The sequence below is a fragment of the Argopecten irradians genome, chromosome 14, assembly GCF_041381155.1.
Source record: "Argopecten irradians isolate NY chromosome 14, Ai_NY, whole genome shotgun sequence".
NCBI classification, from domain to species: Eukaryota; Metazoa; Mollusca; class Bivalvia; order Pectinida; family Pectinidae; genus Argopecten; species Argopecten irradians.
In genome coordinates, this window is record NC_091147.1 from 38,074,736 (window position 1) to 38,092,309 (window position 17,574).

At 34.7% G+C, this 17,574-nt stretch overlaps 1 protein-coding gene across 1 annotated transcript in view; it reads right to left on the bottom strand.

Annotated features, from left to right (window-relative positions):
• LOC138307467 (uncharacterized) overlaps window positions 1-17,574 on the bottom strand; it is a 56,153-nt gene that overhangs the window by 3,893 nt on the left and 34,686 nt on the right. Inside the window, exons 2-8 of the mRNA XM_069248235.1 lie at window positions 6,624-6,825; window positions 4,223-4,404; window positions 3,859-3,990; window positions 3,335-3,420; window positions 1,258-1,378; window positions 978-1,058; window positions 458-579 (exon numbers count right to left, since the gene is read on the bottom strand). Coding sequence (XP_069104336.1) covers window positions 458-579; window positions 978-1,058; window positions 1,258-1,378; window positions 3,335-3,420; window positions 3,859-3,990; window positions 4,223-4,404; window positions 6,624-6,825 — 926 coding nt within the window. The remainder of the gene's footprint in view (window positions 1-457; window positions 580-977; window positions 1,059-1,257; window positions 1,379-3,334; window positions 3,421-3,858; window positions 3,991-4,222; window positions 4,405-6,623; window positions 6,826-17,574) is intronic.

Here is a 17,574-nt window from a genome sequence, read left to right on the forward strand (position 1 = left end):
TTATGGAAAATTGAACATTTTGAAATAAATTATGAAAAAATGAACGTTTTGAAATAAATAATGAAATAAATAACACTTTAAAGTAAATTATTAAATATTTTACATTTTGAACTAGTGACAGCTTTGTTTCGGATGAAAAACATATACCATGGTTTCCACTATTCGAATTACTCTGTTCGACATGTATATGTAACATCAATTAAAGATAAGTGTGTCTTTTGTTTGCATTCTAGATATTTCGTTGCTCACTAAAGACTAGCACAAAATTGACGATTAGCAAAGCCATGACCATATAAAGAAAAGCACTCCGATCTACGATGATGACTTTACGAGCTATTATATTTATATAAACATGTATGTCTTGAACTCACGACCAAGAGATGAGTGGTTGATGTTGATGACCTTTCTATCCTCATCTCTTTGTCGTGACTTCGTTGTATACTTTTGATTTACGTACCCTAGTGTTGTCGAATTTGTACACTTTATTAAGTTGTGGAATCAGAGTCTTCAGGTTCTTGTTGAAACAGCTGTTCATCCACATGATAGCATTGGGACACCCTGTGGTAGGGACGTTGTAGCCTGAAATAAAGAAATGGATTACCATACATTAATGATGTTCACATCAATTTATATGAATTTCATTATTATCAAACCAAAATATGTTTTGTTAAAAATAATGATTGCTACGGGGTTGCAAGAAGGTATTGAGTTTCAGTTAATATATTTAAACCCATACTGTAAACGTTAATATATCCGCGAGTGGTTATTTTCGTTATTTGCATTAGTACATATTTCACAATGTTATCATTTTCGCTATAAATACATCTGCTAGCTTTTGCTATATAGTTTCATAGATACACTAAATTCCACGAGCAGAGGAACTTTAGGCGCAACAAATCCTTTGCGTAAATTCGCTCCTCTCATAAATGTTCATGCTTTCAGTATCTGAACTAAATGGATGTTGTAAAGTAATCTACCTTGTGATTTGAATTCCTTAGACAGAATCTGTCCGATTTCCTTCATCCAGATGTTAGCGTTAGTTATAAGATGACGCTTCCCTGTAAAGAGAAATAAAGCAAATACTAATCTGGGTTTAATTAAATAAATATCAGCTATACAAAAATATACTCTTCTTGATCTTGTTATCTGTTAAATCCTATGTAATTTAAAATGATTTTCAAAAGCAATATCAATTATTTGATACATGTAATGCATCAATACATTGTTTACATTGCATAAATGGTTTGCATCACGAACCTGCGGCTTCCTCTAGGGTCATAGCTTTTATGTGTGCATTCGCAACATCTCTGACGTCGACGATGTTAAAGTTCAGTTTGGGAACAAGGTGCATTTCACGCTCCAATAGCCTCTTAACCACCTGTAGACAAAGAAATATCGATCGTTTTTATACAATTATTGACCGATTTTCAGGAGGATACGATGAGTTACCAACTAGAGTATGTGATAAAACCGTGGCCAATCAAAAATATCGATTTAAAAACCTAGTCGCATACAGCATTAATATGAATTGGAAATTACAAAAATAATACCAAAATGTCTTATTGTAACAACGCGAGGAAGAACATACACATTGTATGTAATATCGATTATGGCATTTAGCATATCGACATGTCTGTCGATTTACTCAATATCACTCCGCCTTAGCCACATGCTCCATGTAAAGTATTGATCAGAGAATGTGCTAGAGCTTTAACATTTCAGACAGAAATCCTATTAATTATTGTTTTAAATGAAATTACACATTAAGAAAAAAAAATCGGATAAGGACAACATAATTTGTTGTTGTTGTGTTGTTGGTGGTGTAATGTTGTTGTTTTGTAGTTGTGTTGTTGTGAACAAATACATTTTGCAGAAACGAAATTAATAGATCTAAAAATCATTTTTGCAATAACATTGTCCATTTAGTGGTTGTTTAAATACATCTGCGGGTCATTTAGAAGATAATTCGTTTCAAAGTGCATCTAATTAAATTAATTCCTCCCAAAATGTATGGTCGATTTCAATCGGCAACATTGTATGAACGGTTTCAAGTATATTCATGATATGCTGGTATGCGGGTATCAAGGCTTCATGTGATTGTGCCTGTATGAGAAAATACCTGCTGGGGTAAAATCATGTGCATGGTGCAACCGAAGTTGCACACACATGCAACTGCATTATTGATGTAGGAGCCGGCCGCTGGCACAGCACCACCATGCACACTCCTTCAGACTGCCGACCGGGCTAGGCAATTTTTATTATCGACAAAGTCATTATAAGCAGCCGAGACAGGAATTACATGTTGTATTGCTCTCGTCGGAATATATTCTTTGGTTTTTAGTAAGGACTTAATTATCTTTTATTTTACTTATTATTTAATTACTGGCAGGTAACTCGGCGTGCAATAAAATGAATTTAATTCATTACATATGTTGTGTGAAGTTGGTGCAATCACTGATATCATTCCCTGGCTGTTAATAGGATGTTAATATAATAAACAAAACAAACCCAAAACCAGCGTTCAATGAAAATCAAAACGTTAACTTATAATAACATACTGGTGTGTGCGAAAGCAGGAGCTTTATATATCTAAACAAAGGAATAATCTAGCATGTCTTCTGTTAAGAGGGCTGACCTGCAATAACTAAAATCAACATATTTTTTCACTATAAAACTGCTGTTGGTCTTTATTCCACTTTTTAAGCTATGTGCTTTTTTGATTCAACGCAGCAGATTTAGACTTAGCAGCTCAAAATTAATAGAAATGAAATGACTTGATTTAAACCGATGTAACGTGGAAATGTATTATTAATCGGATGGTACTGTTACTTACTTATCATGTCTATTGATCTGGGGCCTAGAACAGCTTTTCATAACGAATCATATATCTTGTTATTTTTACGTATCCTATCGGTGTAATAAACTGTCTATACCATCTATACCATAACAATTCTTGTCACTAAAATTTTGTACTCGGCTAAAAAGTGTTTACTTAGCAATGGCGATGTGAGTATACCTAGTTTTCGTAACAATGATCTATATTAGACCCTAGAGCTACATGAAAGGAACCTGTTCCATGTGTAAAAGTCACAACGGTGTGAAGACCACTGGTTTCAGCGAAACATGATTTTTACTGTCGATGTTGACCAAATATATTGTATATGAAGACTATGGGGAAGTTCTATGGTCGATTTTGGATATGATTAATACAAAACTCTTGTTGATGATACATATGACGCTTGATCTATTTTATCGGGATTGAATGATATAATAATTTCCTCACAAACCATGGTTGAGAGTCGTGTTGCCCATTTTATTAAGTCAGGGTACATACCTCTAGACTATTACTCTGGGAACCGTTTATGACAGGCCCCATGACATAAGACGGGTTCACAACTGCGAGCTCAATCTTGTCTTCATCTGTACAACACAACACAAAACATTTTTAGGAACACATACAGTCAATTTGGATTAACGAAATAGGTATATTGTTTTATTTTCTACATTTATTCATGTATAAACGCCTGACTTTTATCAAGAGTCGATGGATATCATCAATGAACCATACGTTATAATATTTTTACCAAACCTAACATATTTTCAATCATTGTGAATCAGTGCAATTATGAGATGATATTGAACGAATAGTCTAAAGGATGATTTTACTATCTGCCAGTCTTTGTAATCTACCCTGTGAATATTTAGAAACACATTAATGAACCTAGATGTCAAGATGAACAATGAGTAGCATGGACGCTATCCACAATTCTATGAGACCTCCTGAGATTTCAAATAGAAATGCAATACAAACACATGATGTGGGTTACCTATGGATATAACATTTTATTTCGTAATTACCTGGCAGTTCCTTAACGTAATCCCAAGCAGCCTTCTCTGCTAGGGTTTTGCTTTTGCCATATGCGTCAAGCTTTTCAGGGTCGGTCCAGTCGTCTTCATTGAAAGTCTTGGATAGATCGACACCTGCGCCCCCTGTTTAATGCAACAAAAGCAAATTATGGCTTATGTATGTCGATAATCCACATATCCACATTTTTATTCAGGAGTTTTTTTTTTTTTATTTGTTTGTTCTTTTGAGAATTAAGCAGTACACTAACATGTTTACACTAGATATTTCTGTAATCAGCAAAAATTCAAATTTACGTCTGTGAACAGTATTTCTCACTTTACCATTAAATTATCCCATCAGAAAAATTGCACTTACAGCCGACAGCGACACAGGAACTGGTCATGACTACACGCTTCACTGATTTTGCGGTCACGCATGCCTTCAGGACCGCCTGGGTACCCTCCACGGCAGGGGTAACAACCTCGCTCTCGTCCTTCGGGGCCGTTGATGGGAAGGGGCTGGCCACGTGGATCACATACGTCACATCCTTCATCGCCCTAAAAGGAAAATAAAAAAAACATAAGTTCCCACTTATCATCAACAAGAAGAAAGATAAGTAAATTCAAAGGAACTTCATCCTATATATACGTATGTGGTTCGTTTTACTTAGATAGAAAAATGTTCATATATTCACCGAGTCTGAAGTGTTATTTCAGTTTATATTAAAATGAAGGGGTTTCATTTTTCTTTTCGAAAATCTTGAATGCGAGATTTATTAACAGAATTGCAATGATACACCTCATCACGTTTTAGTACATTTTTGTGCTTTTTCATTGATTTATTCACTGCAAATATGAATAATTTTACCTAGCTGTATACCCAAAGTCTATCTTTCACCTTTCTACAAAGACTTAGACAGTAATATTTACTATTTGATTATTTTTTCTGTAAGCGTCCCAAAGCATCACTGAATTTTACACAGACGACATGACTGAATTACTCCGTCAGTTGTATCTCATTTAAGGATACTAATAATGCATCTACGTTTGGTACAGTTCTGATATACGGATGTCAATATCGATAACGCGTGCGGAATCAGCTTCGGAATATGACTTAACCTTGGTACTTTATTCTATTGCACAATTGGCTATATCTGATTGGCTGTCTGCAGAGGCTAAGCCTTCATCCATCACTGTCATAAGCGAATTATTAAACGAAAGTGTTTTATCTGTGGTTCTAGCGGCCAGTCACAGCTGATTTTGATGGATGTAAGCGGCAGGCAAATGTTCGGATTACCTCGGCTTACGCGTATCGGTTACTACAAATCGAGGTCACGTGATATCTAAGGTGGTAAAATTAATGATGGAAACTTGATTTATAGGCCACTCGCAATTAAAAGCGCCCTTTCGAGTTTATTTATTATCCGTACATCATTGATTTTACATGACAATGTCAGCTTCAACAAAAATCCTCTGACTCAAGGATTCTTTTTGTGAGCAACAATATTGACATCAGCTACTACAAGTCAAAGACTCAATTGGTTGTTTGTTTTATATTGTCTATGTCCTATAAACCACCAGGGATATTGCATGAAGTTCATGGCAATGAAGACGGAGGAAAGCTGGAGTATTCGGAGAAAATCACCGACTTATGGTCATTACCTCGCAAATATCTCATTATGGCACACCAGCACTTAATGATGCGTCACCTTTTTTCAAAGCTTTCCCTTTAGATTAGTAGAAAAAATTCAAATTTTGAACTATGAATATACCTTAATGAAATTCAACCAATTCATCAATTTGCGGAAATCCCCAGTTAGCATGGTGTTTAATATAGACAGTGTCTATTGCTAATATTAAAAACCAAACTCCACCATGTAAAACCTTTAGACCAAAAAGACATTTCGGCAAAATGATGAAGGTGGATAAGAACTATACCGTAAATAATACAATATCTTAGGGGAATATTAAAAACCCTGCCATGCATAAAACATATTAATAATATATACATATATTGTATAAAGTGGCAGAAACTTGGCAGCTATAAAGCAGCGCGAGCTCTACAGAGAGAGAGAGTGATTGTTCATGGTTCGTGTGATTCTCCAGTCAAGTAGATACTTATAGCAGCCTAGAAACAATGCTTGTTCGGCCTAACGAGGTAAGCTGATGTGGCTGTGGTTAGCGTTGAGTGGGTCTACTTCAATTACATTGTACAGCTAAACATTTTCATGCTGTGCTCCACTTCACCACATAAAGGACGTATTACATAACGACTGGCACACATAACTGACGCAATATACTATAGACGTTTCCTTAAAGTGATTAAATGTAAACACTAATTTTATTTTAAGATACAAGATCGATTTTAAGGATAAAATGTGCGTTACATCGGGCAGAAATGTTTCTGGCCTAGAAACTAAAATAAAGTATATAACAGAGCGAATATGTGCATAGTTTGCATTTGATTTCTGTATGGGTTATTTCTGTACACTATTGTAACGGGCCTGCAATGGTTATATAACAGAAATATTGTATTGTCTCGTAAAATATTCGTAAGGTTGTGTTTCAAAATCAACATATTAAATTTATTTGAGAAAATATAAAACAATAGCTTTCACGGACACTTCAATCATGGTCAGTTCATGTAGTGTAGTTACACTGTTTTGTTATTGTTTGATTAATTCACACAATCAATTTTTATACTTAATTTTGGTGCCGTGACCAGGATAAATGTGAAGACATCTATACAAATGTTATAAAAAGACAAATCAACTTACGGTTCCCATGAGTCTGTCTTGTTGAGGTCAGCCTCGACCAATTCGAGCTTGTGCTCAGCCTCCGGACATAACTCATTGAGTTTCTTGACCTTGTCCTCATCACTAAGGCTGCGAATCGTACCTCTAACTCGGTAGCCTTCCTCCTGGAGCTGTCGCACAATGTGAGAGGCAATGTAGCCTGACGCACCGGTAACCAACACAACTGTAAACAAAGAAAATAGGTTACGATAATTAAGACATAGTTATTGGTATATTTGATATTCATGAAATCATGCTTTCCTAGTATCGCAAATTTGTTACTGCTATGACTGAAATAAATCCATACATATTATAATATACCATACATGGAATGTTGACACACTCTAAAAGCTGTGTTATAATTTACTCTATTGAGTATTGTATAGTATATATAAAATATAGTATATATTATTGCCTTTCACGGACAGACGACGCTATGATAAGTCCATATTATTGTCATTAACAAATTCTGACTTTAAACCTATACTAGAGACGAAAGTGAGGCCGTTGATCAGGTAATTATGTACAGTGATTTTGATCTGAACTAACATGGAAGGTTTCTAATTAAACAAGAAATGAACAATTAATTAAAGTAAATTAATTATTTCAATACCATCTTTGTATTGCATCCCGACTTATTTTTCGAGCCAGATTAGATTTCAGAGGCGAGTAGAATCCTCAAATGCATTGAAACGATTTAGTTTCATTCACATGTACATAGAGAGGGAATATTTGTAACGGTAATGCGTAATGAAACAGCTGTGTTGTCTCATGGGTCCGTAAAAACGGGTAGATTGCCAACTAGGGCGTATCACGAAGGAAATTCGGGAGAAAATGTTAAAAGGATTAGAATTAAAACATAATAAAATTCGTCAGCCTATACAGACGAAATGTATGGATTAGTCAGTTCTGATTGCATTCTCTCATTTCAATTAAATGTGTGGATAATTGTTGATTATAAAGTCAAATGCGCAATTAAGACAAATTAGCATGCCTTGCTTCATCATTTCGAAAATTATGTCAGCTACACAACCTCACTACAACAGAACACACTTTCCTTTGTTTGTAGATGGCAGTGCGGTTAAATCAATAACATTCGGGGAAAGGAAATGTGCATCCTTTGAAACAGTAAGTAAGCAGTGTGTGAGTTATGGGCTTTAAGTCAAACGCTGTTAATTTCACTTTCGTTCAAAGCCACAGAGTGCCGCATCACTAACGCATGAATCTGGGACGTCTCACTCAACATATGTCTGGTTCCTAAATGAGTCCGCGCGGAGAAATAACCCTCCACGTAAACATTTCATATTCACTGGCGTACACTAACAAGGGCATATTTTCCATTTTACTCGCAATGATAGAAGTGGTTTGGCATGGTTTCAAAAAAGTTCTGGATTTCCATTTTCTTTTCTTTTTCATTTTGTTAGGAAATTGCTACATGTTAGGTTTATTAACTTGCATCTGCGTATTAAACTGTGAACATTTATTTCTTATCGCCAATTTCTTAATTAATTTTAAGGTATGTGTTACCATGCAAAATGATAATTAAAATTTATAAAAGAAAACTGCTAAACTGCATTTCTATTTTTAAAACTGTTTTTTTTTTCAAAATTACATAATACCTGCTAGACATTAATTAACTACATATTTTCCCTTGTATATATATACTCAAAAGAACATCCCCTGAAGTTCAGCGTTAGCTGCGAAAGCGCTCGGGAAAACATATTTTTCAAAATTTGTTTTTTTTCATACTCAATAAATTATATTTATGTGTTGCTGTGTTTTTGATTTGTTTGTATGTGTTTAATACATTCGCATGATTCAAGGTCATCCGATGGTAGTTGCCAAAGAATTGTCAATAGCTGAACGCAATGCGAAGGGGAATTGTGAGATGTAAAGGCAATACAGATGTAAGATTCTCAATTATATCTATATATTGATATTTCCAGTGTCTCCTACAAGACTCTCAGAAAGCAAATTATCAGGTGTTTTCCTTGATTGACATTCAGACGCATGCCCTTTACTGAACGGGTTGCACATCTTCTATACCACTGAATATCACAGAGAATAAAGCATATACTCATCAACTTATAAATGTATTATGCCTGGGAGCAGTTGTCTGTAGTCTCACAGGGGTGAAATATCACAGATATATAACGTTATCACACAGAAATGAAATGAGCAATACTTATTAATTTCCCAACAATACCGTGTTGAAAGCACTTAGCCATTGCACGGATAGACTGACAGACGCCTAGAATGCTGTCGATTGAAGCTGAGAAATTTCAAAACATGGTGGTCAGAAAAATCCCCAGTGATTTATTTTTCTGCTCAACAGAAACACCTCAGGTAGGATTTATTGATTGAAGTTTTAGATACCCCGACTAGATAATCAGTAATATTGGAATTCTATGAATGTTGTTGTAAATGCAGTTACAGAAAACCTTGTAACAGTCGGCAGCATCCATTGCATGGTACAGCGTCCCGACAGAAGCTGGCGTCTGCTCGACTCTCACGGGAGATGAGCTATCCCTTTTAAGTTTCCAATGAATCGATAACAAAGTGATTGAGGAAAAGAAAATATCAGAAACTACTGTGTGCTTTATTGATTTATGGGAAAAGTCTTTCACACAGATTCGAAACATTCCAAATTCAGTAGTGTGATTTCACCGCAATTTATACGGTACATTCGTTTAAAAAACTTCGGTTTTTTTTTTAATTTTATGCAGGTTTTATTAAAATAAGCATTTATACGTTAGCAAAAACGTTAAAAAGCTGTAATAAAATGAAATATTCAAATGTAAAAGCCCCTAGACGCATTATACTCATACAAGTGTATCTGGTATCTGCTCTGGTTTAGAACTACACAATGTAATCAGTAATTAGTGCTTATAAAAAGGTTGATAACATACCATATTAACCTCACCAGGGGTTCATAATTGTTAGAAATTATGAAGAGCGTGGAGCGCAATGACAAGAAACCATTCATAAAGAATATCACCTACTAGACTCTGTAATTGTACTTGATCTGTAATTTTATTCAATATTTCTCCACATTTATTAAAAATTAAACGAGAACCATTGTCAAAAAGTGTCAGTTACATTTTTTTTTTATTATTGGCCAAGGGGAGTAGAAAATTTGAACGAAGGCAATCGATACATATTTAATCCTATAGTATTTAGGCAAATGAGTTGTTATAATTACTTTTTCTCAATATCAAATCAAATAATAGCGTTAGAACGTTAGCCATTGTATAAAGCAATATCACGTTACCAACGCATTTATTCAACATTGGCAAGAGCTGGTTCGTGTTCGGGTGTGTCTGTGTGGAATTTATATTTTTTGTAGCATTCTTTGATGTCAATAACAGTTCGTAGGTCCTATTATTTATTGACTGCCCTTTGTAAGCATCTTTGTGTATTGTTCTCCACCCAGATAAACATTCCTTTGGACAAGCACCAACATATTTTCTAGGGAAAACGATATCAATTCCAATAGCGAAGCTGATCCAAATTTTCTTGTCTTTAACCAATGTCGGATGATGTTAAGATATTTCGGCTGTTAGGATTTCAAGGAGCATCATAGATACACACATTTAAACAATATGTCAGACGTTTTCATGCACTGAATATACACGTACACATTTGCTTACACTTTACCTGTACCGAGGCACCTGTACTAAATATCCTCTACTCATACACCGTCTCTTAGTGCAGTGAAAAAATCATCAGGAAAATATTTAACTCCTAATCGGTAGATTTTGTAGTAATTAACATATAAATATATGGCCTACCATCATATATTTAAAACTTTATAATTTTTTCAACAGCTTATCAGAAATTGATATCTCATTTACTAACACAAGCAATATTAAAACAAAGACATCATTCACTTTACATAAACAAAACATTAAGTATTAAAGGCAGGTTTATCCTTAGGCTAAAATAAGTGATCAAGTGTAAGTTTCATGCATAAGCTATGCCTCTCTACGCGTTCATTCTTGAAAATGAATTCCTAAGACAGTGGCTGAGTACAATATTCGAATATTCAAAAAGTTTTCATTTTTAAAAAATGAAACATAAAGAAATATTTATAATTGCAAAGTTCAGATATTTAATATTTTGAGTTCTTACGCGCAGAACAAAACTTAAATGCAACATATCAATGAATTAGGTTGATTGGTCTGGCCATTTCGATAAAAAGCGAACTGCGACACTTCAGTTGGTGTGTAAGGACGTTGATTCGATCCATCATCTCAACTGACATTCCATGTATGTGTAGAATGACCTTATCATATAGGAGGTCATAAGTCACAGGTGCAAATATGTACCTGAGATATTGACATACAGGTGTACAGTTTCTCACCTGTCGGATATGTTTACGTGCAGTACCTTAAAGCATATATACAATGTTATGGGTATTCGCTAGGTCGAGTGATGTTGTTAGATCGCTACCCTAGGCTATCATTTTACCACCTTATTCGAACGACACCGTACGCAAATGGAATCTAAACCATGTCAGACATACATCCGACGCATATCTGATTCCATGATGTTTGAGAAAATACGAATGTTAAAATCTAAATCATATCATACAGACCAGACACATATCAATCACTTTATTAACATTATTTTAGTAATTTATACTAAATTCACGGAAAGTAGTATTCTGTAGATAAATATGGTATGAATATAATATAGCAACATAAAAACAAAAACGAATGATTCCTATTTAGTCGTGAACGTTTTTAATTTATAAACGTATGTGATTTGTATTGAACTTTGTTTCATTTAATGCCGTTACTTTCGAAGTGTAAAATGGTAATACTTTATCACCGTATCTTACCCAAGGTAGATGACTGAATATTTTGTAAATGTAATTTCATTCTATAAAGAAAGGAAACTTATTCATAATATGGTACTCAAGCGAAATGACTAACAATTAAGCAAATGGAATTTCATACTATAAAGAAAGGAAATGTATTCATTATAGAAGATATTCACATTTGTTGAGCTATATATCTACAACTAAAAAAAAGACGCACATATTTTTCGACAAATATAGATAATCATACTTAATGAGCATGCGCAGAGCAGGATGTGTGATAAGAAGAATAAACCACGTGCTCATTGGACTCTCGCGTGTCGCATAGACATAGCGGGAAAGAAAGGAAATCGATTTTAGTGAGAAGGCCCTAGTGAGATTCAGAAACAGTACAACTCGTCGACGTCTGGCTAGGTAATGCAGCTTGCGCTTGGGTCCAAAGTCGAGATTTCGTCACAAGTCGAATTTACATAGAGATTGATTGCTCGGATCTAAGTTGTCGGAGCTCGTAACTGCCTCTTGCGTTCGTACAGTAGATGCTGTTGGCGACTTATTCAAAGATATATAGACATTCCTAGGCAGTTTGACAAAACACAAACAGCAGAAAAGCCAGTATTTGAGAAAGTATTTTATGTATAAGAAGAGAAATGATCGATTTACGAGTGGGAAAATAAGAAATGTTTATTGATATTGAAGTTCGGCACAACAAAGATCATATATTTTCTTCCCAGACATTTATACATAATGTGGTATTATATTACTTGTTTTCTTTTAAATGTTTACACAATCTTCCAATGTGATATGGTATGTCCTTTGTTACAGGGACTTTTCATTGAGTTGAAAATTGCGATGTTTTTGTGGTTGCTACGGAAACCTAATCATAAAAAAATAAAATATGCTTTATATAATTTTGTATCATTGTTCCATTATTTAACTTAAATGTTTATGCACTCGAAGTTATTTGAAGACCCCAAATCGAGAAAATTAGGTCAACGAATAATACATATTTTTCAGTAAGTGACTTCCCCATTATGTTACCAAAAGGTATTTACTTGTCAAAATAAGTGTTAGCAAAGCAAACTAATTTTATTGACAAGGTTCATTGACAAGGTGTCTTGTAAGTGGATGCAAAATGTCTCGGGCATATTTGAAGAATGCAAATGTAAAATTCATGTGTGGCTTTGCAAGTGAAATATGCAGAATGCATAAATAGACCGATTGCAAACACGTTCATCTCTCGTGCACACGTGAGAATTGTTTAACGACTCGGCAGATTGCTGAGTTCTGGTAATTAATGCAAGGTTGGTTAACAGGGCTGTAGTGACTTAAAATCTGAAGATAATAACGATCGCTGTTAATAATTAATGATGATAATGCATAAAAAATGTCTCATTGCTTTTAACAAACGAATTGCGTTCTCAGCATCTATAACTAAACTAACGGTCGGTGCCATTATCTACAATGTATTCAATGAAGCTTAGCCAAAAGCGAAAACAACTGAAGAAATGACTCATTTTATATACATGTTGGCATAACATTGATTTCAAACAGAAAATGGGGGGTTGGAAAGCTATGCAATATTATTTAGAACGGGAATGAGAAATACTAATTACAAAAGTGGAATTATATATACGCTGTTTTGAATTCCCCGAACGATTTCTTGTCTTGCATTTAACATACTCATGTTCTTTACGCGGCCGAGATATTGCCAGTTAAAGAAAACATATTGAATTCCTGAAATCCCGCGAGAGTTACATGAACACAAATGTCAATAGTCAGTCAAACCACTCATAATATTTCATACAAAAATAACGTGGCGCAACAGTGGCTATATTTATGAGGACAATTTTTGCTCCTAAATTTGTTTAACTAATATTCGTTTTATCACATTAAATCTATAAATACTCTCGCAACATGTATTTCTGTGTGATTAAAGATACATTCTCTTTTTAAAAATTAAAATTACAAAAAAGTCAATCTTCTACAGCTGTAGAGTAATACATTTAAACATAACCCTACCAACCGGAAGGCCACTTTTTGTGTGTTCTTGAAAATTTCATTAATGACTTGCATTGATGTTAACAGCACTCCTAATTAACCGCCTTTCTGGCATTTAACTTAGAACAAATGTTGACATTCATTGAACCTGATAGCCTATGTGGAACACAATCGCTGGAAAACAGCGCCGGCGGAATCCGGTGATTGTATGGAATGTGCTTGATGTTGATCTTTAAAATATTTTATTCCATAAATTGCGACAATACAAACTGTAGGCTGTAGCTAAAACGTGTAATTTGGAAGATGTGCAAAACATGATAATACGCAAAGGTCATTATATTCTGCTGTGGTAGCCGAGTAGATGATGAACTTTGAACTTGATTTATGTTATCCTTTGACCCCTGTGTATAATTGCGCAACCGCCGACGGAAATGGAACACGAATTTGATGGATGACATATCACTCTGTATACTAATCGTTTGGTTTGATTAGTTTAACGTCCTATTAACAGTCAGGGTCATTTAAGGACGTGTCAGGTTTGATGGTAGAGGAAAGACGGAGTACCCGGGGAAAAACCACCGATCAGCGGTCAGTACCTGGCAACTGCCCCACATGGGATTCAAACTCGCAACCCACAGGTGGAGGGCATGTGGTAATATGTCGGTACATCTTAACCACTCGGCCACCGCGGCCCCGCCACTTATGTACAAATATGTCTTGTCGTTTTCTCAAGGTTTTTCTCTCCACACTCCTTAATCTCCATGCATAGTAAAGTATAATGCCAGAGAAACATATACTATAAGTACATTTAAACCTCATTAATGGTTAGTTGTTAATTTTAAAGGGTGTAAAATGTCGCGATTTACTGTTTCTTGGAATTATTTTTGCGATTATTTGGAGCATTTGAAAGCGGCATTTCCTGACAGAAATTGAAATGCATAAACATATCTTGTTTCACGAAGTATTAAATTTCTGAACTTGAGGGGTCGAAACCACGAATTTTAGCAACTATATAGAAATGAATTTTTATAATTATACCACACGTCACATCTCCCATAAAGGCGTGAATACAACGTCTTGTTCTATTATTTTGAACAAAATTTTCTTTGATGAAGATATACAAAAATCATAAATTACACTTAATAAACCCAAAACAGCCATTTCTTCCGAAAAAATAGCTACTCCATTGAAATTCGCGTTAAAAATACCATTGAATAATAATGGAAGTTACAAAAAAGTTCTGTGAAACAAAATGTCATATGAAGAAATATGTGTGCCGGACCTGTGCGTAACATTCCTCAGAAATTATATAAACTGTCTGCAGTACAGTTGTATATGCATGGCTAGCTTCGGTATATTAAAAGACTATAGTGTATGCATTGTATTTGTTATACAAATTCGTCAGGACGGAAAATTGATTGAGCTATAGAACAAATGTCCATTTAGATGTTAGGATCAAGATAAGGTAGGCCGTCTTTCCTCCCATTCCATCCCCCATAGAAATCAATATATAATTGACGTTTCGTTTGCATACAATCCCTCGGAGTTCGTGTGTTAAATATGCATATTTATAACCATGGGTAATGCAGTATTTCACCCAATATCTCTATTTCCGAGCAATCGTCCATATTTCTTTTATTGATGTTTTCGCTTTTTTTCAAGAATCGCTCAAGTGAAGCTTAAATAATAACGCTTAAGATTATAAATTAGCCCTATTACAGTCAATTATTTGGTATTGTGATATTTTTAGGTTCACAAAACAATATCCGCATCAAACATCTATATTTGTACATTGGATATATCATTAATCGCATAATACCCATCAGAAATCAATTGACTGACTTCTTTTTTTCCATTTTTGTTCAAATGGAGTTAATATGAAGTGGTACGATAAGCTTTGAGATCAACGTCTTCCTCAGAGTATGTTTGTCTGAAAAGGACCACTGAATAAACATAAAACATCTTCTTGATATTATGCTAGTACATAGTCGTACATACGTGTAGAATTTATAAAAATAAACGCAAAATATGATTAATTTTAGGGATAATATACCAACTTTTCATATATAAAAATAACCATCCATTGTGTGTGTATGCAATACTAAATACTCATGTATTCCTCTATTGAAATCCATCAGTATGTCCAGCAGATGTCTGTTTTGCATAAAACAATTACCCCTCTGTGGCCTCTTTCGCCTGATACAATTTACTTGACCAGAGGGACTATGATAAGAATGCATTTCTGACCATAAGAGGGCCGCCATAAGCATATTAAATGCATTAGTCATGGTAATATAGTCACATATATTTTTATTCTTTCGGTTTGAAATGGGCGTTCAGTAGTTGTTTTTCTTTTGCTCATATTGAGCAGTAAGGGACCTCAAAATGCATTGTTATTATATTTCCGAAAATCACGAGACCAAGGGCCAGAGGATGACATATATAGGCCTTAGATGATAAGCAATCCTAGATAATTGTTCTTTTGAAACTCAAATAAGTGACCATGACTTTAAATGTTTAACTGGTCATATGCCAATCCATAATACAAATGTATATTAATACAAACTACTAGTATTATAGTTAGAACTTAATCGAGTATCGATGCTTTGCAGGCTTGTGTCAATACTATTGTATATTGAAATGACATAGATACTCATTTATCTAAATATTATTTACAACAAAGGCAATAAACAGAACAAACTGAAAAAATGCAAAGCTATTTTGATCACTATAAAACGACAAATGAGAATCGTAATTCTGGCCATCATTTGCAGCAAACACGCAGGTATCATTTAAATGTTGTAAGCATTTTCACTCGAGATGCGATATGCGACAAGAGGAATGGAAACCATTATAAACTAGACAGTGTATATATGTCTCTACTAACGAACCATGCTCGACATTTTTGCGACAGATCAATGGTTTCTGAAAGTCTGTTGTACAGACAATTTTCATCGGGTGATCTGTCTGATACACACCGCGCATGCGTCGATTCACAGAGCTTCCGTACTGTCCAAAAATGCATGATCAGACAATTTCGAGTGCAGAGAGGTTAGCTAGGTAATCAATAAACTGAAGATAGCTACCTTCTCTAGTGTCAGATAGACTTTTAATGAAATTTGACTCCAGTGATAGTTACTGAATAGCAAAACAATGGCAGAAGCTAACGTTCAAGATAAACTGGTACACAAATGAATGCATTACGTAACTCCTATTTAGGAATAGAATATACAAGATATAAATGGATTTTTAAAAAAAAGAGATTCAGTTAACAATGAGGAGAACAAGACCCTACTAATTCTTGTTTATTGGTTTAGACTATTGTTGTGAGTCCCAGTAACTACCTGGGTCATTTAAGGATGGCCTCCCGTGTATCTGGTGTCTTGTGTGTGTGAAGTGCGACGTGCGTGTTTTGGGACGCTGTGGTGGTTTTCCCGAACAACGTTGGACCTTTTTATCATAAAATATTATCAAGTTCAATATAAGACAAAGGCACATAGGTCCAAAACGGGTTTCATTTTTTTAAAAATACATATAGCATTAATTTTTTAAGATTTTGATTCCAAATGCTGACTAAGGTTAACTGGACAGTCAGATATACCACGTACGGAAAGCACTAGACATACAGACAGACTTGCGGTATAGGGACTATGATTAACTGAATAATAGAGACAGTCCTTCATTAAAAATGAATGTGTATTTTTAAATCTGGGTAGGGGAAGAATTTAGAAAGAATCATTTTCGAGCAGATTTAATGAATTTTGCATGCTCTCATAATGCATTAAACCGGACAGTCGACATAAATCAAAATAGGTGAAAAATTCTTAAATGTTTTTAAAACTGTGGTTTTATGCAAAATCACTGACCAAAATAGGTTTCCGTGTGAATAATACGAATAGGAAGTCATTTTCATTAGCGGTTGTTGCATTTCGATATACCGAAGCATTAGACATGCAGTCGCCAATACGCAGTGATTTCGCCCGCTGGAACTTGTGCGATCGATATTGACTCCTCCATCTTTTAGAATTTGTGTACTAAAACATCGTTCGTTGTCCCTAATGTTCTTCAGTCATTAACTTGGATAAATTGTACGTGTTTCATTAGTGTTAAGGT